The following is a 26,691-nucleotide window of genomic DNA, read 5'->3' on the forward strand; positions in this document are numbered from 1 at the left end:
AAAAATGAGAGATTACCCATTTTTCTATGTAGTTAATACAGGGATAGAATAATAGTTCATATTTGAGAGCTTACTGTGTGCCAGACACTTTTTTAAGGTTAAGTGTTTTTATAGGAATTAACCCATTTGATTCTCACAACAACTCCATGAGGTAGACACTGTTATTATCTCCATTTTACAGATGAGGAATTGAGGCTCAGAAAGTCTAAGCTATTTGCCTAAAATCATGGAGCCAGGCTTAAAACCCAGTTAGTCTGGCTCAAGGCTGGCTATAGTCTTAATCTATTAGTATAACCAATGAAATAAAAAATGTATTCCAGACATCAATTTTTCATATACCAAACTAAAATAAGACTTAAAGATGTGTGCATTTATATATAGAAACTCTCATATACAGTCACAGGTAACCGTGACACCAGCATGGATTTGTAGATCACATGAAGTACTCGCACATTTAGTCACCTATTTCACCATCTCAGTAAGACTGGAGGTAGTGCTTGGGGTACCAGGAATGCAGGGGCACCTATATATCTTTTAAAATTTTTAACTTTTGATACTTGGAAAAATAAAAATCGTAGTCATGGGGAGAATCAGAGTGTGCTGCACTTCTTTGTATTTGTCCTAAATTAATGTTTTTTTGTGAATTGCATATGAGAAAGATGACAGAAGGGTATCCTGGGATATATACTCATACGTCATTATGCATCTATCTAGGGGTACATTTATGTGTGTATATAATGGGTATCATAGTTCGGCATCCTAAAACTCTGCTCTGGCCCCAAACTAAAGTCACTTAAGTACTCCACATTCTAGAGAAAGCCCCCAGGCAGTTGGAGCCAGCCATCTCCTTGCAGGGCATGTTAAGAGGCAGCAGAAATGGCCCTACCACCAATAAAGTCCTCTCTACCCCACTCCCTCCTCCTCCAAAGCTCACCCATTGGTCTAACAGGGAAGAAGAGATGTAAGGGATTGTGAGGAGGCCAGGGTTTGAGGGAAAGGGCAGGTTTCCCCTTCCCTGAATGAGCAGGGCAGGCTGGGCCATGAGAATGGTTTATAGGGACTGTAGATGCCCAGAAGGCGTGGGGCCTGGTTGCTCTTTCCCAACTGGACCCTTGCTGAGCGGCAGGACACAGGCCTCCCTGGTGTGCCCCAGGGTGCAGCAGCGGAAAGGAAGGCCCTGGGACAGTGTCTGGGATCCCAGGAGTATGGCACACTGTGACAGAAAAGAGGGGACCCTTGATGTGTGTCCTCTGAGATCTGAGGTTCCCGTGAATGTGGAGACTGATGCCCAGTGATCTAGAGATTTCCAGAGGATCCAATGTGGTGTGCCTGGGAGGAAAATGGGGAAGCCTCACCCTGTCCAGTTCTGCTCTGTTCTCAGGAGGCAGAAGAATGCTCCAGTGGTTCCTATCACCCTGGAAAAGAAGCACTGAAGGGCATGTTTGTGAGGGGTGCCCAAGCTATAGTGTGCCCAACTTGGAGAAGGGGTGGGTGGTATGACCACTGACAAGGTCAAGGGGATGCAGGGTGCATATCTGTAGGGGTGCAGGTGGAGGGAATGGTTTTGCCCCAAGAAAACTACACACAACACTGTGCAGAGACCATTTCAACAGAGACCACCCCATCAGAAAGAATCCGTCTGAACAAGGGTAAGTGTGGCCTGAGGCCTGCCCACCGCTGACATTCTAACAATCCTATAAAAAGCCCTTAGCCTCCTCCCTCCCTCGTCTCAGACCCTGACTCCAAAGGAACTAGGTCCTAGAAGAGGGAAGGAAGGGTGCTCAGAACCAGGGCACCTCCCCCCACCCCCCACACACACATAGACGCTCACCACCAAATAATTGAAGGGGAGGGAGGATACACTTTGAATCAAGTTTGAGATTAATCTCTCTTCAAATGAACGAGATTAAGTCTTAAATACCCAAATGAGACTATACTAATAATTGAAAATGACAGGAAATTAGATATTGCTAATGGACTTGCTTCCCAGCAGGAAAGTAGGATTCAACATAATATAGTTGAAAGCAGTGAGTGGGGAAAATAAAAACCCCAACGAGATGAGACTCCTCAACAAACTAATTACATGCAAATATTATAATTAGATCTCTAGAGAATCTTCTCCATTTATATATGGAGTTAGTTGGGATTCCGGAATTCTTGACAACCACCAAGATTATTATTCACAGATTCCTAATTCACTGGAGAAAAACAGTTGTGACTTTCAATAGTTTCCGTTCACTGCAGATTCTGCCCTCTTGGCAAAGAATAGCAAACTAAGGCTTTAAGAGCACACTGGGGAACCAGTGCTCAGGGAAGACAGTACAAGGAAAAGGACTAAGTTGGCCAGCAGGGGATTTAGGCTTGACAACAGGATAAACTCCTCGGTACAGTATGTTGCTCAGAGAACAGTAAGAACTTTCTTTGGAAATACTGACAACAGCTGTGGGAGGCATCTTTCTGCCTGTAAGGTTAAATCCCACCCTTCCTAGAGTCAGGGCGAAGATTCTGAAAAAGCTGCCTTGTCCCTGCAGTGAGCAGAGGGCGGAAAGTCCACAGACAAACCAAATGGGGGGCAGGCACAGCCACAGTTATTCTGTGTGAGTCTGAGCTCATCAGAGCAGAGCCGTTTAGCAAACACATGTTTGACACAGACATCCAGGACATGGACCCCACTGAGGCTGAGACTGTGGGAGTTCTTTCTATGGCCAGACGAATAAGCAACAGTGCTTTTGTTTTATTTAACTATTTGTTCTATCTTCTCCTCCAGCACGTCCAAAAGCAAGTGATTTTTCTTATACTTATTTTTTTTTAATTTGGGGGATTGGAAAATATTTCATTATGGTGGCATGTCCTGGATACCTCCTAGAGTCCTTGCTGCTAGAATTCCTAATACAAAATGCAGTTTCTCTGCTCATGTTATCCTGAAAGGAACCCCAGTGCTGGGAAGCAATTCACTTATTCAGTGGAGGAAGATGTGACAGGCTGCAATTGATAGTACTTACATCAACATGGCAAGACTGGCTGAAATGCCACACAGATTGTGTTTTTTAAAAACAGCTGGATTTCCTCAGTGGCAAGGACCAAACAGAGCAGAAGGTAAACAGAGAATTGGTTAAGAAGAAGAACGAATCTGATAGAAACAGTTAGAAATGAACCCATTTTCTATTTTATTTCATTACATGTTCCTTGGGGCAGGAGATGCCTCACTAATTCGAGAGCTGTTTATCTGCCGGTGTAGACTGTCCCTCTCATCTCTGCCTCATCTTTTTTCTCTTTCCCCACCTTGGGTGTCTCTCTCTTGATTGACACTTCCACCTGGGGGTTGCAGAAGGGAAATGAGAAGAGGTGAAATGTAAAAATCCACCAACTTTGCACCTCATTAGCAATTAGCAGTTCCTCTCAGGGTTTGGACAAGGCCTTTGGAGAAAGATGATGGGAACATGAAGGCAGGAGGTCTCTATCTTTGTTCCTTCTTGACTTATGAGGTGCCTGTGTTGCATTCCTCAACGAGCACACCCTGAATTCTGCGTAATTCCCAGGGAGCTATCTGTGATTCATCCTCTTTCTTTCTCATCCAAGAAAGCATACAAGAATATAGAAGAGTGCGATTGACATTATTCTAACATTATTATAAGAATAATCTTGATTTTGATCTAACATAATTTTCAAAAAATAAACATTCATCTTTTACAAAATTTACTGCTAATTGTTACCAAGCATTTGTTACACTTCTCACAACTGAGGTGACACCAGTGAGCAGAAATTCCAGTCAGTACTGACAACCCTCACTATGGCCAGTGACCATAACATCACCTAGTTGTATGCTGGTTGTATCACCCTCATAAGATAGTGTCATCTGCAGCCAGGTGTCTCCAGAGTAAAGCCATATAGTTGAGGAGAGCTCAACTGGAAGATGGCTTACACCTCTGAGACTGGAAAAAATGTCACTACAAGTCAGGAAAAAAAAAATCCTAAGTGGAGTGTATGAATTCCATTAAAGTTTAACCAGAAAGCAAATGCTATTTTTTCTACTGATTTCAAAGAGTCTATGAGAAAAGTCTAAGGCTCTCAAATTTGATAAAATTATACTTCAGAATTCAGCCCATAAAGGATACTCAATAACTTTGTGATAAAATACTATCAGTAATACCCAGGGAAATAAAAATAAGAAGTAAAATATCTACAACTATTCTTCTGCTAAATCTCCCCTCATTACAACGTGCATACCCTGAGGGGGGGGGCGGGGGTTGCTTGCTTTGTCCTTTTATATCCTGCCACCCAGAGTGGAGCCTGGAGTATATAGGTGTCAATACATAATGTTTATTGAATAAGTAAATCAACCAATCAGGGTGAAACAAGATAAAGGTTGAGAAAAATTATAGTTGTAAATCAGAAAGTCTGGCAGATACGTACTCATCTCACTAGCTTCCAGCCCTACTTTATATGGAAGGGTTTCTTTTTCTAATTTTCTCAACTCAGGTTTCCTAGGCATTGTCACTCATCACACTTGTAGCCAAAATTTTCACCTGGAGAGAAATCAGCTTATATAAACCCAAAGGGACATAAAAGCCAAACTTAACTAAACAGGGAGATGTTTCCTTGGCTGGACATCCTAATAAACGAACTTTCAAAGATATTTTCAAAGCCACAGGGCGTGATGATTGAATGCTATTTTTCTAAAAGGAAACTTACAACTCAGTACAGTGACTTAACAACCTCTTGAGTTATAGCAAGATTTCCAACCATTCAAGTCATAGGACATGAAGTGGATCATGAGGGCTCATTTGGCGGGAGGACTGGGCGGCCTGAGGCTCTACACTGCTCCACAGAGTGGATGTAAGGCAAACACCCCTTCTCAGCTGGTCCCCAGGCCAGTTAGGTGAGAGCACTAGTGAGCACATGTTTTATTTGCTTTTGCAAATGAATTTTGCACACATGAATTTTCATAAATGAATCTATGGGCCCTAAGAAATTTTCAGATGGTAGAAAATGAAAATGTTAGTTTGTTTGTTCACATTGTTAATATTTGCGCTGCCTTTGTAAGAAGACATAATGAAAATAAACTACTGCACCTAGGGAGCCTCAGGGAGAGGGAAGATGTAACGTCTGGAAATTATGCGTTTTAATTTGTCCTGTGCATCCCAGAATAGGGCTTCCTCCCTTTTTCTCACCTTAAAGAAAGCCTTCTTCACATTCTAGAGGAGTGATTTTCTTCTGCCAAGACTACCATGAAATTAAACATCAACGGCAACAACAGAGGGTCTGATATCCATCAATATGTGCATGCTCAACACACACGAGGATGGGGACTCACAGAACACAATCCAGAAAAGAGCTAAATCCCACAGCAGCCAACAGTCTCGGGCTGCAGAGATGAAGAGACTCAGGCTGGGGTCTCCAAGAGCTCCAAATTCAATCCCACACATCTTGCAACCTGACCAACAGGGCCCGAGTGTTGCTAATGACCTCTTTCAGTTCACGGCCCTGATCATAGCATCTGTTCATTCATCCTTCCATCTAACTGTAGCAATAACAATAACACTGTTATGACATGCTATCCTCATTTTATGGTTAAGGAAACGAAGCTTACAGACACAGGACTCTGTCCAAGGTCAAACAGCTGTGAGGGGTATAGTGAGGACTCTGATTCAGGAAGGCTGGCTCCAGAGACACCACCCCTATTCAGGTCACCTCAGTGCAAGGTACTGAGTACCTGCTATGTATCCTGCATGGAGTTTGGCCTCTGTTTCCTCATTTGAAACATATTTCCCTCATTTGAAACTGAGGGAAATAAGTCAACTGCACAACATTGAGATCAAATGACACGTCACTTGTAAAGCGCCTGGGCCAACGCCTACTGCCCAACAAATACTTAATGTAGTTGGTTCCCTTACTCCAGGCCTACAGAAATGAATAAAATTTCATCACTTCCCTTCAGGGTCGAGAATAGGTCTGGAGATGACAAAACAGCACTCTTGTATATAAACCCATTCACCTCAGACAGGACTTGTGGAAGCAATTTTAATCCTTTATGTTCATGGAAATCATTTTAAAGTAAAAAATGCTCATACTTCAGGGCCGGCCTGGTGGCGCAAGCAGTTGGGTGCGTGCGTTCTGCTGCGGCGGCCTGGGGATCACTAGTTCGGATCCCGGGCGCGCACCAACGCACCGCTTGGCAAGCCACGCTGTGGTGGCGTCCCATATAAAATGGAGGAAGATGGGCACGGATGTTAGCCCAGGGCCAGTCTTCCTCAGCAAAAAAAGAGGAAGATTGGCAGATGTTAGCACAGGGCTGACCTCCTCACAAAAATAAAAATAAAAAAAAAAATACTCATACTTCATTTCTTGTGAAAGACGTTAGAATTTGGCGCAACTGCTGTCATTGTCAGCAGGTGATACCGGGCCATATTGTGTTGATGCTCTCCACAGCTGGGGGAGCCTCCCCGCTGAGGTGTTCATGCACAGCTAAACAACCCACCAAGCCCAAAACCTGAAAAGGAGAAAACTTTTCCAAATCAATTTTCCCTTTTGTCTTTCTTTGAAACTCTCAGGCTCCCTTCCTTCCAGCCACTGAGCTGAACTTCAGGTAGAGAGAAACACTTGGCATTCTTTTAAATACTTACAAGAACTGTACGTTTCAAATATGCTGAGGATTCTGTAAAGAGTTTAAAGATTTAAGAGTTTAAAGATTTTAAAAATCCAAGTCATTTAATTCTGTTGCTCTTGTTTTCAAGTTGTGTATGATATCACCTGTGTCAAATGGAAGTTGCTATGCAGATTTAAAAAAAAAAAAAGGTGGCCTCTTGGGCAAAGAAAGATATTTAGATTCTACAAGAGAGGCATTCTTGAAACCCCTAATGTGACCTTCCTCAGATATTGTTCTAGTCATCTGGGAAATGACCCCAGTACTACAAATATTTGGTTTTGTTCTAGTTTTCAATTTACCGCTCCATTTCAGAGAAATTAAAGCATCTACAACTGGTGTTTATGCAGGAGTCACAAAGTACCCAACCAGCCACATATATCTCAGTTTCATTCAAAACCTGGGAAAGCAAATCAATGGAGGATAATGGAATGGGATAAAATTAGCTCAGTCGGGAAGAAAACATATTTGCCTTCTAAGGGGCCTCTTCTCAAAAACGCAGAGAAGGAAAAAAATTAAATCTTGGTCCCACATCACAAGAGAGGCCACAATTCATCAAGGGGACCACCTGCCAATGGAACTGATGAGGAAAATGTCATGAAGGATAAAAACTTGCAACCCCTTAGTTAAGTTTTGTCCCCTGTCAAGAAAGCATTAACTTTTCCCTTTCATTCTTCCTCCACCTTCTATTTGTTATGTTTCCCATTAAGATTCGCCTCTCTAAAAACAGGGAATGTGGCACTCATGGCTCCTATTAGTAAGGTATTCCTTTAAGCTACATTCTGAAACCAAGCAGGATCCATAAGTCACACTTCTTCTCGCATGAAATGAGAAATGCTAAAGTCAACTGAAATTTCTGGAAAAGCGGAGAGGTAGAGCCACTCCAGTTATTTTTCTGCAAGTTGCAATAATTGCAAATGCCTCCTAGGAAAAACTCAGCATCGGGAACCCTCCAGCTCAAACACAAAGCTAAATCGTCACAGCCACCTGTGAGTAGGGAAACCCCAGTGTGCACTGTCCTGGGCACCGGGAAGTGAGAGGCAGAGCAGCAGCCAGCTCTGCCCGACGTCTGCCAACAGTTCCTCTCAAGGTCTGCAGCCCATCCTGTTTGCCTCTGATGGTCCATCTCTTTTCTTCTCTTTGCAAACCTATGACTGACTCCTGCTGAGTCATCTAGTGAAAGAGGAAACTGAGCAGACCTGCTGAGAAGGGAGAGGCTGGCTTGGAAGCCCAATATGTTTATTCCAAGGCACATCCATTCCATAATTATGCATCTATTCAACACCTTAAAATGCATGGCACAGTCCTCAATCTCAGTCCCAGCGCGCTTCATTTTGACATCGTGTGGTATTTGGGGCTGTGAGTGGGGGGACGCAGGGCGGCAAAAAATGCCCTTCTCTGCTTTGATGAGGAGAGGAGGTTAGAATCATTGTCAATTCATGTTGAATGAGAGAATTCTCTCGCACGCACTCTCTCTCGATGGAGCTGAGTAGAATATTCACAAGCTCACCCAAATTGAATGTGCCTGCTGGGCTGGTGATTGCACTTTTCAAATATGTTCGTTCCCATGTGGGGCTGTTTTGTTTTAGAGTCTCTGTTTAGCTGTGTACTTACACTCAGAGCAAATGAATCACACAGGGTGCAATTTTGTAAATCAAAAAATCAAGAAATAAATAGGCTAGCAACCAGAAAAAGCCAGAGGGGGACAAACCCAGGCAATTGCTTTTCAAGCCTCAGCCCAGCTGTGTTTATTGCCATCTATCGTGTATCCCACGAGGGTCAGGCTTCGGGCGGGAGGAGAAGAGCATAAAAGCACTGCACAGGGCTAGGACGTGGTTCTGCCGTGCCGGAGCCAGGCAGATGTGCCAAACATCCTGGGAGGTAGAGCGTACACTGGAAGTCAGACAGGGCTGCTTTGAGTCCCGGCTCCATCAAGTCTTAAGTGTATTAAATACGTACAAGAATTGTGCGTTTCAAATACACTGAGAATTCTGTAAAGAGAAGAATGACTTTTAAAAATGCCAAGTCACTTAGTGTTGTCACTATTTTCAGCGTGTGTATGGTACCACCTGTGTCGAGTGGAAGAGTGCTGCAGCCACTTCCAAACAAAAAGAAGAAAAAGAAAAGATGTGGCTTCTTGAGCCAAGGAAGGCATTTAGATTCTATAAGAGAGGCACTCCTGAAACCTCCGAGAGTGCCTTTATTCAGCAACTACTCTGGACTGCAAACAGCTGCTCTCATTCTACTCTTCAATTTACTGCTCCCTTTCGCACAAATTAAAGTGGCAACAACTGGTGTTTATGCAGGTGACACGATCAGCTGTGTCACTTTCAGCAAGTTTCTCAGTATATCTCTGAACCTCAGTTTCCTCATCTTGAAAATGAACACGATGACGGCACCTTCTTAAAGGCTCATTGTGAGGTGAAATGAGAGAGGGAGGTGGTGTGTTCAGCACGGGGTGCCGTAGACAGCAGGAATTTCACTAACCAAAGCTAAGCCTACCTGAATACGCCAGCTGAGAGGCCCACTTGTGGTGAACATGTCTACCACCATCAGCCAGCGAGGGATCAGTCCAACACAGCCCACCCCATCCTGGACCCTCGAACCTCTGCTGAGACTCACTGGCTTCAGAAGCCCTTGGGGAGGCTCAATTTTTCAGACTGAAACAGCAAGCTATGTGCAGCAGTCACAGGAAACTGAAAAGTGAAAGGTACACACACACACACACACACACACACACCACATTTTTTGAAAAACTCCTTTAAACCAGCCCACCTTGAAGCCTGAAAACCCTTAATTCATTCACTCTGCAATTACAGTCCTTTATTCATTTTAAATGAGCTGAACAAATGATTATATGGAATCAAGGAACCATTAGCTACTCAACACGTGATGATAATAATCACATTATCATAGAGTCAACACCAGCTTGTGCCCATTGGCATCTGGGCCCTGTAATCACATGAGTTTTGCTAATCAGATGGGTTAAAATTGCTAATCCTCCCAACCACACAAGGCAGATATTGTGCCCATTTCAAGATGAGGGCACTGAGACTCAGAGAGACTAGGTCAGTGCTCATGGCCAAAGAGCTTATAAGTGGAGCAGGAATTCAAGCCCAGCTCTGTCTCACTCCAAAGCCTATACGTTCTGCTAGGTGTTCTGCTACAGCACACTACTGCTCTCTCACAAGGCTTAGTCCTACAGATAATACATTACACCAATAGTGGTGGAGGAGTTAGGGAGAGGCTTGAAGGAACAAAATCGAACACAAGTTAGCTGTATGTGGTAGCCAACCTCCAAGACAGGCCCCAACGAACCCACCTCCTGATCTTCATGCCTGTGTGTAGTTCCCTCCCACAGTGTATCAGGGCTGGGCTGTGAGACCAACAGAACACATCAGGAGTGATGGTACGTCATTTCTGAGGCTAGGTTATAAAAGACAATGTGGATTCTGCCTTGCTCACTTTTGGACCAATTGACTGGGGGGAAGCCAGCTACCATATCTTGAGGACACTCAGACCGCCCAGTAGAGAGGCCCATGTTGCAAAAAACTGTGGCCTCCTGCCAACAGCCATGTGAGTGGCCGTCTTGGGAGCAGATCTCGCAGCCCCAGTTAAGCCTTCAGATGACGGCTTTCCTGGCCAGCACTTGGACACCAGCCTCAGGAGAGACCTTGACCCAGAACCACCCAGCTAAGGTGCTCCCTAATCCCTGACCCTCACAAACTGGATGAGATAATAAATTATGGTCGTTTTAAGCTGCTCGATTTTGTTATGCAGTAATGAATAACTAATACAATGTAAATATCAGATGAAAGTCAGGGCTTAAAGAAAGTCTTAGCCAAGGGAAGTGGAGAAGGGTGGCAACCAAAGGATTATAAAAATGTCTGGAGTACGAGAGGAGACAAAAAGGAGAAATCAGTAGAAGTGAGAAAAGTAATATTAGTATTAGCAAATACTCATCTAGCACTTCCTATGTAGTGTTCTCCATGCTATTCACATGTTAGCTCATTTAACCCTCATGACAATTCCATAAAGCATTAGTAGAACTATCCTCCTTTTACAGATAAGGAAACTGAGGCACAGAAGACAAATAATTTGCTGGGGTCACTCAGCCGGTAAGCGGTAAAGCTGGAGTTCACCCCAAGCATCCTCCGACTTCTGCTTTCTTAGCCACCCCACGCACTGCCTCTCAGTGGAAAGGGAGACGGGAAAGCTACCAAGGCCTCTGCGTGGGGCTGCAGTCTGAGTAAATCCCGGGCTCTTGGTCTAGATTCTTTGATTATTGTTTTGCTAAAGATAATAATAAAGCATATTGTATATTGATGCTGCATTGATTCCAAGTAATGCTCAGAATACTCCCAGGAAAGAGGCAGAAGAACTACTGTTGTCTCCATTGTACACAGGGCACAGCTGAGGCCGAGAGATGCCATGGAACCACTTGGACTCCTGAAGTTGAAATAAAATGAGTTTTCTAGGCAAATTGGGGAATTTTCCAACTTTAATTTAAGTAGCAAATTCTGACATGTGGAAACTCGCTTGTTTACGTTTCCCACTGATATTTGCATTTACCTATTTTCATTTCAGATTCCGTGGACTAAAAACCTAAGTCCAAGAGGAAGCAGCCCCATGAGAAGAACAGAAGGTCCAGGTACCACCTTAATTTCAACCAGAAGAAAGTACATTCGTAGCAAGGCACAATCACAGTTATATTTAAAGTCAGTTTGAGCAAACAAGAGTGGCATAACTGAAGTCAGAGCTCGCGGCCTCTTTCCAAGAGAAGTAAGATGGACTGAAATAACTACCACCACCCTCACCAAACACATAATCAAATTAAATATGCATGCATATTGTTGAGAAATAATCATTATATTAGCTCCCAAAGAAAAATTTATTTCTAGTCAATTGAAAAAAACACATTACTGATTTTTCTTCCCCAACAATATAGCAATTGTGAAACCCAGAGAAATGCAGCAAAGTTATTGGCCAAGGTTAGAATATAAAGGTGCCAGTGACAGGAGAGTGGGTAGTTTCAGACAAATCTAACAGTTACAGCATCCCAGTCATCATTTTCTCTTCCTCCACATGCCGTCTGCCCCCCACGCACTTCCATTTCCTCCGAACTGCGAGTCTACAGGCGCTTCACTGCATCTGATCACAGGGTGCTTCCTTTTCTGTTGATACTGGAATTTCCTGTATTTCGGTCGGGGAGACTGGGGTGTGATTCGCATGTTCTCTCACAGACGGTTTTAGAAACAGTGCCCTCTCAGTCCAGGGTGTGCGTTCTCAGGTCTGCTGTGGAGAATGCTGTTTGCACTAATGAACGCGCCCGCTGCTGTCTCGGGCGAGGCCGGGGGGCCTCCCGCCTCCTCTCCGCGCCTCCCCCCGCGCGCGGTAACACAGACTCTCAGCCTGCTGTGTTTTCATCATAGAGAGGAATTTTTTCATTTTTCTCTGCTTTTCTTGATTCTTTCCCCCGCTTTATCCTTGCAAGACTATCATAGAAAATATAGTATTCAACACAAATCTCCTAGAGGAATTCTTGGCCGTGGTTTCAATACATATTATTCTGTATTTCATTTCTTTTCATTCTCTTTACCTTTAGACACCTCCAACTACATGCCCCGGATCCCTATGACACCCACAACATCTGTATCCGTCTTCATCTACAGTTCTGACCAGATGTTTGACTTCTTTTCAGTGTCCCAAAAGCCTTAACAAATCATCAGCAGGAAATTGAATTGTTCTCCCTGTGTCAGAGTGGTCTCTAATTTTATCACCATACTACATTTGCAGGGACCTCACCTGCTGGGTTTTCAGGACCACCCCGATTTCAAATAATCTTCTTCAGACCAGTGGTTCCAAGCCTTGGTTTGGAAAATCGGATCATAGCATGCTGCCAGAAGCCACTCAAATGAGCTTATTTTAAGTAATTATTGTATTGACATCTTTTTCCTTTGCTCACTCAGAAAGCTATCAGCACTAGAAAAATACCTATTTCAATTAGAAATTGCATCTTTGTTTTTGTAAACCAAAAGGAAACCTTACTCAGGACAGGGCAAATTGGAGATGAGGGCCCAGGCCCACTTGGGGTCTGTCAGCAGCTGTACCCCACCCCCACCAGCACGCGCACCAGCACCAAGCTTGACCCCAGACCCAGCACGCTGCAGACACACCAGTGTGCACATGCACGCATGGCCAGCCCTTATTCATCCTTGGACATGTACCCGGAGAAGCCACAGCAGTGCTGGCACGAGGGCATTAAGTAATGATCCTGTTCCCTCTGCTTTCTGCAAGTCCTGGGTTCGTGTTTTCCAGATTTAGCCACTCCTGGTAGGCACCTTCCTCACTCTGTCCAGTTACAAGAAGCACCCAAGGCAACTGGCAATCTGTTATCAGTATTTTGGCAGCTTCCTCCCCACCCTGCACACACATATGAGAATATGATTGCTTTCTATGAACTCTCTCCATAAAGAAGGATGTTGGTCAGCGCAGAAAGCATTAGTCTATGCAGCAGTCTTTAAATTTGCAACTGAAGGAGTTTTCTTCCAAAGATTAGTTCTAGGGACATTGGAGCTCTGGTCTTTGCCAAGTGGCAGCATAAACTAGGATGTGAACGTAGCTAAAGAACTAAACAATCAAACAGTCCGTCACCTGGAAACCAAAGACAGCCTGTGGAGAAGGGGAAGGGGGAGGATGTAATACTAATGACTGACACCTGTGGTCACAGATTCCCGTGCCGGGCACTGTGCTAAGCACAGCACACGTGTTCTCTCGTCATCACTACCACAGCCCTGTGAGATGGGTCCTATTGTCAGATGCACTTCCTGGATGAGGCAACTGAGGCACAGGGAGGTGGACCATCCAGGTAGGAAGCAGTGGAGTCAGGACTTGAACCCCACATTGTCTGACTCCAATGCCCCAGTGTTTAATCACTTTGTTATTCTCTGTGTCAATCTTGACTCAGCACGGTCCAGGGGAGAGAGTGCCCATGCCGCTGGATTCCAAACTCTCTCAGCTGACCGCCCTTTGCTTTGGCTCTCTACCCACCAAATAACCTGTGTGTTATAATTTGGCCTTTCTGGTATCATGACAACAGGGAGAGTTTTGTGAGTTGTATGAGAGTAGTTTCTCCCCATAAAATGATGAATTGGCAGTTTCCTCCCTACCTCAGCCTCCTAAACATTCAGTTTACCAAGAGTCCAGTCCCTCCAAACTGGGACCAGATCCTGGAATGCTCCAGCTCCATCCAGCCCTCCTTTGTATAGAATCTCCACCGTTTCCAACCTCCAATCTTTACTTGTGTTTTCCATAAACACTACACCTCAATTTCTCTCTTTAGCTGAGAGAAGATGGCAAATGCCAACTCTTATTAACACTTCGAGAGCCTCATCCTCCCTCACTTTGACTATGTGCCCTTTTCCTCTCCTCTCCATATAAATATGTTTTCTTTAATACCAAAGGCTCCCCATTATCAACGCTCCTTGAAACTGGTTGACTCATATATACCAATTCTATCAGTATCACCACAATATCAGCTTGCCTTTGTCCAGTTTCTGGGTTCTATCAAGAGGAAATAAGTAACATTTAGGTAGTCCCTTGATCACTATGCTAACAAAATCCTTTATATAGACACATACATATGTTGTTCTTACATATATATATAATACATTACATATAGCATCTACACATAAAATACATTGTCATCTATCTGTTTTATCTAAAACTCTGCCAAGTACTGAGCTTTGACCATGTCCTGAACAGGTCATGCCCCAAAGGCCAGTCCTGTGCATACCCCTTCTGAGGACCCATGGATGCAGGCATGGCCTCATTCCATGGGGAGGGTCTCGGAGCAAAAGGAGCCAATCTTAACGCTCACAACCACTTACCAGCGCCTGATGGGAAAAAGTGAGCTCGGCCCATCAGAGCGCTCTCTTGCAATTTGGCTGGGAAACACTGGAAGACGGGGTTGTGACATGGTGCTGAGGGTCAAAGGGGGCATGAGGCTGGGCCTGGGCTGGGACAAGCCATGTGCACACAGACACTGTGAGGGTAGATAGTCACAGTAGGCTAAAGAACATCAAGAGGTGCTTGGAACAGAGGAGACGAGAATGGAGGAGACACATGTGGAAAAGCATATGCCACATAGTTCTGGTTTTCAGCATTATAAACATGGTGGGAAAAGAATGAAGGAGGGCTGGGGCTTGGGAGGAGGGAGAGAAGAGAACGACAGCATCAAGGAAGTTAAAAATGAGTAAATGACTGGCCCCACCAGAAGTGCAATGTGGAATCCTCTCACTTTGCTTTAAGCATCTGTATGCCATATTCCTTTTTAAAAAAGCAGACACTGATACCCTCTATAACACATATAACTCCTAAATTCTTGCCAAGGACAAACTTGCCCGTAGGACAGTCAAGCTTCTCACCTAGTCTCAACTAGAGCCAGAAGCAGTCTTTCCTGTACCAGATATGGATCTACATTTTGTTCTGATGACAAGATTCATGTAGCTGATCACATACCAGACAAAGGGAAGACAGCGCGGAGATGGTCTGTCAGCTTTACTAGTGCGAGTAGAATGAACAGAGGCCTGACATCCACTCCATTTTTCTAGACATACTCATCAGTCACCACACTGCATTATGGCCGGTCAACAGCTCCTATCACCGCTCCTTGGCACGCTCCTTGGCACCATGCACCACGCACAGTCCTAACCTCAGTTCTGAGGTTCTACAGGTTTATCCCAGCCCTGATCCAGAATAGATGTGAAACTTTTCCATAAACCCTCCAATTTACAGGCAGTTTCCCTTTCCATGTAAAGCAAACACTTTTATTTTCTGTTATGGCTGCTCACATGAGCCTTTTCCCCATTCTTGCTGAATTCTCTACTTTCACTGGGGAAGCTGGACTTTGAAGGGATTACTAAAAAGATAAGTTAAAAGTAAGATTAAAACACATTTTTCGGGCCCTGCAGAGTGTACAAAAATGGCTCCTTGCCTTAGTAGAGCTGCGAACACAACAGTGAAAATGTAGCTCTTGGCAGGTGGCCCACGGGTCTCATTGTTTTACAATTACACCCGGATGTCAAACATCAGTGTTGGCATTAAAGCTTATGAAGTTGGTGAGTGTTTAAAATGCTTCATGCCTGCCTTCTGCAAAAGCTAAAGCAAGGAGAAGACAGGTCTGTTGAACACAGCATGCATTTTTCCTAACTAGCCAGCCACAAGTCATAGGAAAGAGCTATACAGGTACTTACTATTTATAGCCCATGGCCACGTCCACAAAATACTTTCTTCTCTGTCGATAGACATTGTCCTTAAATCCCTTGAACAGAAAAAAGATTAAGTTATTTAACAGAGTGCCAAAAAATTAGTTGCAGAGGCCTAAAAGAAAATCACTGTGGTGTTTACTGTGTTCAATTCAAATGTAAATTTTCTCCTCCGATGACCATTTTGATGACACAGACAGAGGTGAATTGTGCTTACAGTAAAACCTCATTAAATTTGGGCTTCACTAATTTGGGATGTGTGGAAGTTCAGACTACAGTTTACCTTTCCACTAAGTAGGCAGAATGGCTTATTTAAGTAAATTGATATTGTGAACAATATCCTTTGGTTTTCAAGTATCGTTTATAAGTAATTGATCTTAATCACAAGTTAATCTTATCCTGTTCATTAAAACAGGTCCCCTTAATGAGGTTATTTCATAAGTTAACTTGAATGTAATTGCTTTGTGTAAATGACTAATACATGTACATTTATTTAAAATTCTATCATTCAAAATAATCATCAAGTCCCCAAATTAGTACAAATTAAAGAGGTTTTGTGTACAGCCACAAGAAGCAAAATTGACTTAAAGGGATTCCTGTACAGGAGAACAGGTTAGCTCTGCCCTACTCTGAGTTCCTGTGATTCTGATCATCTTTAGCAACTTGAAGATTTCATCCGTCATCAAGCACTTGGGAAATTAAACATCCTGTCTGTTGTTCCTCAGTCAACTTGAACCCTTCTGAGAGGATTTCTTGGTTTACTCAAGAATCTCACCTCTTGTCAACAGACTTTCCATTTTCCTTTCCTTTGGGTGCTTTTAGACAATCAATTCTTTATGGAGCTGTTTCTTCAAACTGCTGGAAGCCCAGACGGAATTGTTGCAATTTAACTTCTTACCTCTGCACGCAAAGGATAACCAGGAAGTAGTGGCCATTTTAAGAATGGAGTCCAGGCAAGAAGACAGGCCTTTGGGGTCCTGGGCTCAGAGGGAGAACTGGGACAGGCCCACAAAGGCCTCAGCTACCTCTGCTGCAGCTAAGCTCCTTCTGCATGGTGAGCTACTCAAGTGGAACCTCAAACTCATAGAAAATCGTTCCATTCTCTTTTCTGGTTGAAGAAGAACTGGACGTGAGGCCAGAAATCCTCACAGAAATGGAGACCTTCCATTACCAACAGCCTTCCTCTCAAGAATGACAAGAGAGTTCTTGCTGGGGGAGGGATAGAGAGTGCCCTGAGGTCACCTAAACACCTTGCAGAAATGAAGTACCTGCCCCAGAAGCTAGCACTTCCTTTCTTCTGCTATGAACTGGGAGTTTTTAAACTAGGATCGTAGGCAGGCTCATGAAGCCTTAAAATGTGTATATACAGGATTTTGTGACCAGAGTTACCACTTTCGCAAATGAGTCTGTGACTTAAAAAAGGGTCTCCTGATTTAGAGGGTAGATATGGTCATGCCAGAGACTACGCATTTCAACACTCACTAGTGATGCTAGGCAAGCTGGGACGGTAAAACTGGAAAGTTCCAAGCACCTTTATTACTCAAAAAGAAAGCCAGAGGAAAGGAAAAGAGTTGTGTGCAAAGCGCAGCATCTGTCCCCAGTTCCTGCCAAAGCAAACACCATGGTAACAGCATAGTCATCCACTGGGCTTCCCAAAGAATCTCAACTGTCTCTCCTCGGCAAACACCTGCACATTTTCCAGGCATGCAAGGCAGTGATTTACTCATGGTGCCCCATTAGCCTAGTGTGGCGGTGAGTATGCAAATGTGGTGGGCGATTTGGAGCTTCCAGGACTGAACCATGGACTGGCAAAATAAAACAGGGATGCTCGCTACACTAGTGGTTACAGACACAGCATCCCTTGGCCATCCATTCTGGACTGAAGCCAGGGATAAGTCACCAGATAAAATACAGGACACTCATGCAATATTTGGGGCATACTTATACTAAAAAATTATTCATTGTTTATCTGAAATTCAAGTTTAATTGAGCATCCTATATATTTATTTGCTAAATCTGGCAACCCTAGCACCCAGAGAATATCTGCTGCACACCCACCCTTCCTCTCTGTTTTAATCAAGGGGAGCTGAAGACCTAGCTAGCACCCTAAAGCGCTCAGCTAAATGTACATTGGCCCTCAAGTAGCTATCCCAAATAGGGCAACCCTGGTGGAATATTAGCATCACCTGGGGAGCTTTAAATACTACTCCAAACCTAAACACGTTCCCAGAGGTTCTGATTTAGGCTCTAAGGGGAGACCCTGGCTTCAGTATATTTTCAATGCCCCACAAATTGTTTGAATAGAAAGCTAGGGCTGAGAATCACTGCGCTAGGATATCACTTCTCAAACATTACAGCTCAGAATCTCCTGCAAATCCTTTTAAATGCAGAATCCAAGGTCCATCCCTGAGAGTTCTGACTCAGTAGGCTTCGGAGGAGCCTCAAGGTATTGCATTTTGAACAAGCACCTCAGCGGTGGACTTTGAACCACACTTTGAAAGACTCTCCCAGTATAGATCCTTGCTACTCAAAGTGTGGTCCCCAGACCTCCAGGTAAGCCTCAAGCGGGAGCTCCTTAGAAATGCAGAACCTCAGGACCGCATCTGCATTTTGTAAAGATCCTCCAGGTGATTTGTCCATCCACCAAAGTTTGAGAGGCACTGACCTAGACAGATAGTGAACCATTTGTAGACAGACTCAGCAACCTGACTCTGATATTTCAAGCCCCTTCTGAGCCATCCTAGTACAACAGTCCCTGTCTCAGGACTGGGATAATTCCCAGGCAAAAAAAGTCCTTAGACAACGTCTTCCATCCTCATCAAATAATAACTTATAAAAAATACCAACTTACCACTATAAAACTTCACATAATGAACATTTGGTGTGCTTATAAAAGAAATATATATGGTAAAAAAAAAATGACAAGTGAGGTAGGAGATTGCTAAGTATTTGCAATTATTTCAAGTGGTTTCACAGAAAATAAGAGAAGGTATCATAAGGTGGGTGTAATTAGGAGTAATGGAACAAAATTAAGCACAGGAAAAATTACGCTAGATATCGGAATAAATTTTTTCACAGCAAGGTCAGTGGTTCCTATGGTTGTTCCACTAAAATGGCTGAGATCCTTTCTCCAGGTTGAGTAATTTTCAAACTAGACTAAGGGGAGCATTTGGAAATAGGAGGTTAGTGAGAAATCCTCTACTGGCCAGGCATTGATCTGGATGATTTAATACAGCAGTCCCATTCCTGGAGTTAAGTATTTCCTCTTGCCAAAATGCTTTCCAGTTGTTTTATTAACTAGGCTTTTCAAATGCCCCTTTGAGGTCAATAAGAATTTTATTTCCACTTTTTACATAAAGAATTTGAGGTGCAGAGATAGAGGCACTTGCCCAAGGTCATCCTGCAGGTTGACAGCCGGCATCTGGGTGGTCCTGCTACTGCTGATCTCTTAAATCAGCCTTCTGTGCTAACGCTGACCTTCTGGAGCGGGGGGAGGGGAAGACGACAAATGAATGATTATTAAAGGCACTTTCGAGTGTTTTTCTAATGTTCAGGAGCTTACATGTGAATTACTGTGAATTATTCTGAAATTTTAGGCTATGCTGGCAAATACAACACACTGTGTATTTGAGTGAATTCCAATTTTTGAAAATAATGCAATTAAATTAGGGCTGTTAGACCATTTGTTTGAATGGTATGTTATGAATTGGTTTGAATGGGTATATTATGCCAAAAGACTGATTTGACTGAAAATTTCCCTCTTGTTGAAGTTGTCAGAGTTTCCTTTAAAGCAGTTGTTCTCAAAGTTAAGTGTGGGCTTGTTAAGACCAGCTCCCAGGAAATGCTGATGCGGCCGGTCCTGAGACTACACTTAAAGAACCACTGCGTACAGTATAGTCCTACTCTCAGATTTCCAGATTTCTTCCATTTAAATAAAATAAATATCTCTAAACCAATACCCTCAGCCCACAAAGGCCTCTGTAAGCATGACCAATCTGCTTGGGTTTCACCCTTTTATCTGCCCATTTTTAGACAACAGGCACCAGGGAAAAAAAGGCTTGTAACAAATAATTGTACATTGCTTTCTTCTCCCAGACTATGAACTGCACATCGTTCTGACCATAAAGAAGTTCCAGGTCTCTTGTGTTAAATAGAAACTGATGTAAAGGAGGAGGGAGGGAATAATGGAAAATGCTTACCTAAAGATGTTCGTTTTTATTGGAGTATAGGAGAGATGGTGGTAAATAGATTCAGGGTAGATGTGGGAGGAGATGTGTCTTTCATCATGGCCTTATTCTAAAACCCTATGCCCTTCCATCAAGACTGAACTCCACCACATTACTCTCCTCCTAACTACCTCCAGTCAAGGAAAAGAGCAAGGAGAATTTTATTCTCTCACTGAGCCCCATAATGCCTAGTCCTCCCTAGTTTCCAAAAGGGGTGATCAATTTCAGTTCATCGTTTTTCTAAGGGTCACCCTCTGCAAGTATATCTCAGGCTGTCTAATTCCACAGAAATATTCTCCAAGGTTTAGAATCTCCCCCTCTATCCAATCCTTTTAAAAATAACTGCTACATGGAAATGCCATCCCTCTTACCTGCTTCCAGCCAACGAATATGTACAGGAAAGCTTTACCATTTGCGAGTCTGTTCTCAGTTGCGGGGAATAAATACCAAATTGCACTGCAATACAGCATTCCAGCACAGGACATGCACACTGCCCGGCACGTGGGTGGGGGTGGAGGAGCACGTGTGGGACGGATTTTACTGGACACTTACTGGGTGATCAGCATCGAGCTCAGAACCATACATGAGAACTCGGTGAGAACACTTGTCTAACTCCGAGATCTTCCGGGGGAACCAGGGCACATCCTCGAGTGCTGTTGAAAACACAGTGCAGGTTCAAAAATATTAGCTCACAGATTGCATTTTCCCCTTTGCCACATTTGTCAGATTGCAAAGTCCCCCAACAAGCAAAAGCTGGCCTTGCCTTCTTCCTCTGTCCAAATATTCTCTGGCGGATTCAGCGTCACAATTGTGGTTTGAAATTTCAGCAACTGAATGAGCTCATTGAACTCTGTTTTGCCACACTCACAATCCACGAAGATTTCAACCTCTGAACTTCTTCGCCGGGATTTCCTGGACTCAATGTGAACCATGTTGACATGTTTTTCCTGTGGAAACATAAGCAAATCTCTAATCACCTTCAGGGCACAATAAAAGGGATGCCATGGGCTGTTCTTGTTCAACTCATAAGCAACAAGGTGCCAAGTGCCCACAAAAGAGGAAAAGACAACCCGCTTGCTCTTTGGTTGACTAAAACATGGAAATGCTTCAACCATTGTCTCTCTTAATAATAATAGAGACTGCGTGTAGGTTTTCCTGTCGCCTTGAAAAAAAGAGGGGGGCATTAAGTTATATAAAGGGCCCCATAAAAGGTATTATGATTACAAACATCATCATGTCCCAGAGTGGTCCACATCCCACTGGTATTGTGCATGATTATTTGGGGAGGAAAATTAGTTTATCATATTGTCATATAATCCCCAGATTTATTTTTTTATTTTTATATGTTTCAAAAAAACATAAGTCAAACTCGAACTTCTGATTTTATAGTGGTATAAAGTTTCCTCTTGAAATAAGCTTAAAAATAAGATAATCTTTGAAAAAATAAGTAAATAGTACAAACAGCAGGCAAATGAGGCAAAATTGGGAACATGGTAGGAAAATGACTGAAATTTGGGAAACACTGGCCAAAGTGTGGCCCACATTGAAAAGGAAAAGAAAAGGGAGCTAGAAGAGCAGCCTCCTGAAGGCGTCACCACTGCCGGACTTCAGGGTGGAGTCTCCTTGCAGGAAGGTGTTTGAGGAGAGCAGCAGTTTAACACTTAAACCTCAGGTTTAAATTTCCCTGGTGATGTAGTCTTCTGTTCCCCCACGTTAACTGAAAACTTAAGTTCTCCTCTCCACTCTAACCCAGCCCCAAAGAAGCAGACACCTCCTCCTCCCTCCGGATGGTGTTCTCTGATCATCAGCACAATTCCTAACACAGCCCTGGATGGTCTCAGAATTTTCAGCACAGGAGGACAGGCAGTTTCTGATGCCAGAGTAAGTTCAAATCAAACAGCATCCTCCTCTGTATAAAGAAACTAGCCCTGTGACAAGGAAACTAAATGATCTATTTCCGTTTTTATTAATCTTTGCACTAATGCCATATTTTCTAAATTGGCAGATAATAAAGGTGAAACAACTAAGTTCAAGGTTCAAGCGTCTTCATACATATTGTGTCACTTTGGGCTTTTAATGTCTTTTGATTGAAGCAGAGTACATATTTTCAGACAAGGAAACTGAGGTCCAGATGGGTTAAGTGGCTTAGCTAAGACCCCATGACTCACTGATGCCAAGTGAACACTCTGGACTGCTAGCTCCTTCTCCAGGGATCTTCCCACCACACTCAGCTGTCTGACTGAACTGGCCTGCCGTAGGGCACTGTGTGGCGGCAATGCTGGATGATATAATTACATGTAAAATATTTCCCTAGATTTCCATTACCATTGTTTATGGTGCCTGATACTTTCTTCAAGCTCAAGAGAGAACACGGAAATATTTGCAAAATCAGGCTGCTAATTCTACCTCTATGGTCATCAAAAAAGCATCACAATAATGCCTCATATCTGTACATTTTACAAAGCACTTTCACTCATATTATTTCATTACAACAACCATGTTAGGTGGGAATTATTATTGCTAGTTTACAAATAAGGAAATTGAACAAAGGAAGCAGCTAGCGATTAGCCAAGCCAGGAGAACACAGGTCTGAATCCTCTGACTGCAATTCCAACCATCTCTCCCCTGCAGCAGCCGCCCGGGCACCAGGCAGAGCGGGCTCCCCATCCACGGCGCTACTCAGCAGCCAGAGCCCCAGACGGAGTGCGTTTGCAAGGGAGGTGCTTGCTGAAGCGTGGGGAGCCACCCGTGTACCCCGGCAAGAAGGCAGCAGTCTTTCCCGGCCTTGCCAACCTCACCCTCAATCAGGCTCTCTCGAGGGTTCACACCACCAATTTGGGCCTGCGAAAAGGCTACCACATTTCTATTAGATGAAGAGAGAGCCAGCACTAGTTTATATATAAGGAGAGTGACGCATCTTTACAAAAGACACGTTAAGTCCGTGAGACAATGAGGTTTAAGAGAATACCAGGTGCCTATATTCATGTATCTCATTTTATGCAATAAATGTGCTCCTAGGACATGTGCCCTGTCCAAATGTTAACAAATCGCTTCAGGCTGCAGCCTCTTGATATTGAAGGATGTCCTGCTTGGCGCCTCTCTGTTTGCCCTTCCGGGTGTGAGGCTCACATTGTTCAATTACTGATTTCCTAACCTGGCAACCGTCTGCAGAATTACTAATAGTCTAACTCTGAATTAATAAAACATAATTCACACGGATCTGCTTATTTCTTTGTGTGGCAGACAAATTCCCCTTGTAAAGCCTCGTGAAGTTTAGTTTCTTTGAACCTTTCAACACATTGTCCAGAAGTTGATTCAGGATGTTTCATACCAGATGACAGGTTTGTAACCAGGCACACAGTCCGTTTTAAGGTTGTGCAACGATGTCTGACACTCACCTGGAAGAGTTTCAGTGCCTTTACCAGTCCACCCACTTCATTCCTCAGAGAGAACACCACCGCCATCTTGCCACTGTCAGGAGCATGTTCACTTCTGCTGCTTCCCTTGTTGCCTTTTTTATCATCATTTTTCCCAGAGTTAGTTTTATCTACCTTCAAGAAGGTGGAAACACAATATATATATATATATATATATATACACACACACACACACACATATACATAAAAGTTAGGATTCCAGAGTTCTCTACAACTAGATTTTTCTTCAGATATTCCATTTATATGCTGGAAGCCCCAGGAATCACACAAACTCAAGAAGAAGCTGCCATGTCACTCATAACTTTCAATCTTCAATATTGGTCTAATTTACTCTAGGACACTATTTTCTGGTGCACCATTTTCATGTAGTTGTTGAAATGAAAGGGGGGGGGTTATTTGCTTCACTTTAATAGGAACAAAAGTCTGACCACCATAATGTATAAAGTCTCATATATGAGTAATTCCTGTCTTTCATTCTAGGTTTATTTTATGGCATGAAATTTGATCTGTTAGCCTAGTTAAATTGCATGGAAACTATATTAATTACTAAACATAGCAAAAATAAGACCAATCATATATTTTTCACAACAATAATTTTAGTTTCAATTAAATCTCAAAAAATATGTATTAATTTAATTCTGAAATATGTCAGGACATACACTGATATCAATAACCTTACTTTCTGCAATTAGATCCACATTGTCAATGTGAATCCATCTGCAGAAGTTCAGCGCAAACGAATGTATTCAGCTAAGGCCATCTGTGTCAGCAGGTGATATCTGAAAAGTAGCTGTTAAAATTCAGCCACAAATAAAAGAAAAGAAGGGAGGGAGAAAGGAAGGAAGGAAAATCTAACTAGCTAATCATTAGGAGCAAAGAGTAGCATCTGAGAGACTGAAAAAGACTAACACTTCATTAGCCATTCAAGATACTGGAATACATGACTAAGTAACGACTATTAGTCCCATTGGTAAGGACAAAAATGTCAGATTCCAGAAACTTGGGTCACATTGTCAGAAACGCAGGATAAAAAAGCTGGAAAGTTTCATTTGACAGAAAAAGCAAAATTAGGGTGTACTTTTTTTGTGTTTTTTATATACAAATGAAGAATTAGGAAAACAGAGAACTCTCTCCCTGGCAAATAGTGACAGTACAGTCACACCAGTCTATCAATTCCTCATGAAACTGAGAAGCATAAGTTTGATACGGAGCCCAGTGATTAGTGATTTGCCATTACCTTCCTCTGACTTCTCTGCCAGCTCTCTCTTCACACGTTAATATTGCCTCACTCACTAGGTTTACATGTCATAGAAGTGGATGTTTTGGTGTTTACGACTAGAGGGAGAGAAGACGTTCACGTACACGTTGGTGTTTGGCAGTATGTTCAATCATGAAGAGCTCAAATGTCAGAGCAGTCTCGGCATCTGCCTCCTCCTCACGACACGGCACGCAGATCTTATATACTTAAGGAATATTCTTTATATGAAAGGGTCAGACATTAACTGTAACTCTGAGTTCTCTTTGTTTTCCTTCGAGCAGTTCATTATGACTTCACAATTCCTCAACGTAATATCTCATCCAAATATTCATAATATTTAAACGTTAGAAAATCTATTTAAGACTTTGGTCTCATTTTTGCAAATTGATTTAAATAGTTCTATAAAACTTGACCTGATTACTTTTCAACATTTTTAGCAGTATAATATGGCAGTACAAGATGACTCTCTGGCATGTATTTGGAGCTACAAAAATAAAGGAGATTATTCTGTGATACAGACTGAATTGCAATTGGTTGATAAACTCTGATAGTACAGTAATGAAATATCATTTAATATTTTTAATGACTAGGAATCTGAATACATTTTTCTTTCACTGTCTTTGTTATTAAATCCTGTGACTAGTACCTCAAAGCAAGATCTAAAATCCTGCAAAATATTACTCTTTTATTCTGTTAATATTTAAATACAAAAAACTGCCTTAAACACTGAAGCAAGTGGTGTATTGTTTTCATTACTCCATCAATTAAAGTGAAAAAAAAATGAAGTAATGACGAATGCATAAAAACTTGTGAAAGGAACCCAATCTTCCTTTTATTCCAATACCAGCACCTATAGACAAGAATGGAAAAGATTACTTCTATGTTTAAAGACCAGGCTTTGTAGATGGGTGTGTAAGAGACACAATAATTTTCCAGGAACCACAGAAATCTGTTTAATTTCTTCTTCCTATTTCTACTCATAATAAATGGCCTTTCAAAATTCTACACACTGTTTTTGGTTGTGGATAAAAGACATTGGTTCAAACAACCTTTCGCTCTTGATGTTCAGAAACTTCTTTGCTTTCTACTTATAAACTTTGAGGAGAGGAAGTTTAGCACATAGCAGTCAGTACACCCACTTTACTTTATGGAGAGAGAAGGAAGACTGGAGGTAGACAGGAGGGAGGCAGGTACAGAGATGATGGAGGAAGGGTTGAGATGTGTGTGCTTACTCTACACCAGTTGTCTGTGTAAGGAAGGATAAGATGATCGCTACTCTAGAAAACAGTCCTCTAAGAGAACCAGATACTCAGTACTCACTGTTAAGTTGCCAAGTAGCTGATGCTCTTCGGGCACCGCTGAATCCAGGGAAAACCCTCTCCTTGCCCAATATTTACTGGAAAACATCATCATTGCCGGCTGCATGGATCCCGATGTAGTTTTCTTTCTCTGCAGCAGGGGGACTAGCGGGGCCGTAGAAGCCGGCGCAGGTGGAGACAGAGAGAGGAAGGGGCGCTGTCCAGAGCCCTGGTGCTGAAGAAAGAACAACGCGACTCCTCCCCTCCCCAGGCTCCTTTATATGAGTGACTGGGGACTGATGGAAGGCTGATTAGAAAGAAACTCATTTCTGGCTGCTGATGGCCACAGTCAGATTATAGACCTGACGCCTGGGAGTTATCTGTGCTCGTGGTGCCATTTGTTTCATAGGTCGAGTAGCTGTGTAGGCGTGGATGGTGACGAACAATACATAACTGGGGTATTATTTGTAAAAGAAAACAACTGTCCCCCGACATTAGCTCTCATCTCTCAGATCTGCTGCTAGCAAGTTAATCTGAGCCTTTAGGTGACTATGAATTCAAAT

At 43.0% G+C, this 26,691-nt stretch overlaps 1 protein-coding gene across 2 annotated transcripts in view; it reads right to left on the reverse strand.

Moving 5' to 3' along the window:
• Positions 1-26,365, reverse strand: part of TPH2 (tryptophan hydroxylase 2) — a 112,657-nt gene extending 86,292 nt beyond the window's left edge. The window contains exons 1-5 of one of the 2 annotated variants that reach the window (XM_058568774.1): positions 26,152-26,365; positions 23,534-23,705; positions 20,899-21,082; positions 20,688-20,788; positions 15,898-15,965 (exon numbers count right to left, since the gene is read on the reverse strand). In XM_058568774.1, coding sequence (XP_058424757.1) covers positions 15,898-15,965; positions 20,688-20,788; positions 20,899-21,082; positions 23,534-23,705; positions 26,152-26,255 — 629 coding nt within the window. In that variant the 5' untranslated portion in view covers positions 26,256-26,365. Of the gene's footprint in view, positions 1-15,897; positions 15,966-20,687; positions 20,789-20,898; positions 21,083-23,533; positions 23,706-26,146 lie in introns of both variants that reach the window. The other variant, XM_058568773.1, reaches the window with a different exon arrangement.
• Positions 26,366-26,691: the final 326 nt, after the last annotated feature.

The sequence above is a fragment of the Diceros bicornis genome, chromosome 25 (assembly GCF_020826845.1).
Source record: "Diceros bicornis minor isolate mBicDic1 chromosome 25, mDicBic1.mat.cur, whole genome shotgun sequence".
In the NCBI taxonomy this organism is placed as follows: domain Eukaryota; kingdom Metazoa; phylum Chordata; class Mammalia; order Perissodactyla; family Rhinocerotidae; genus Diceros; species Diceros bicornis.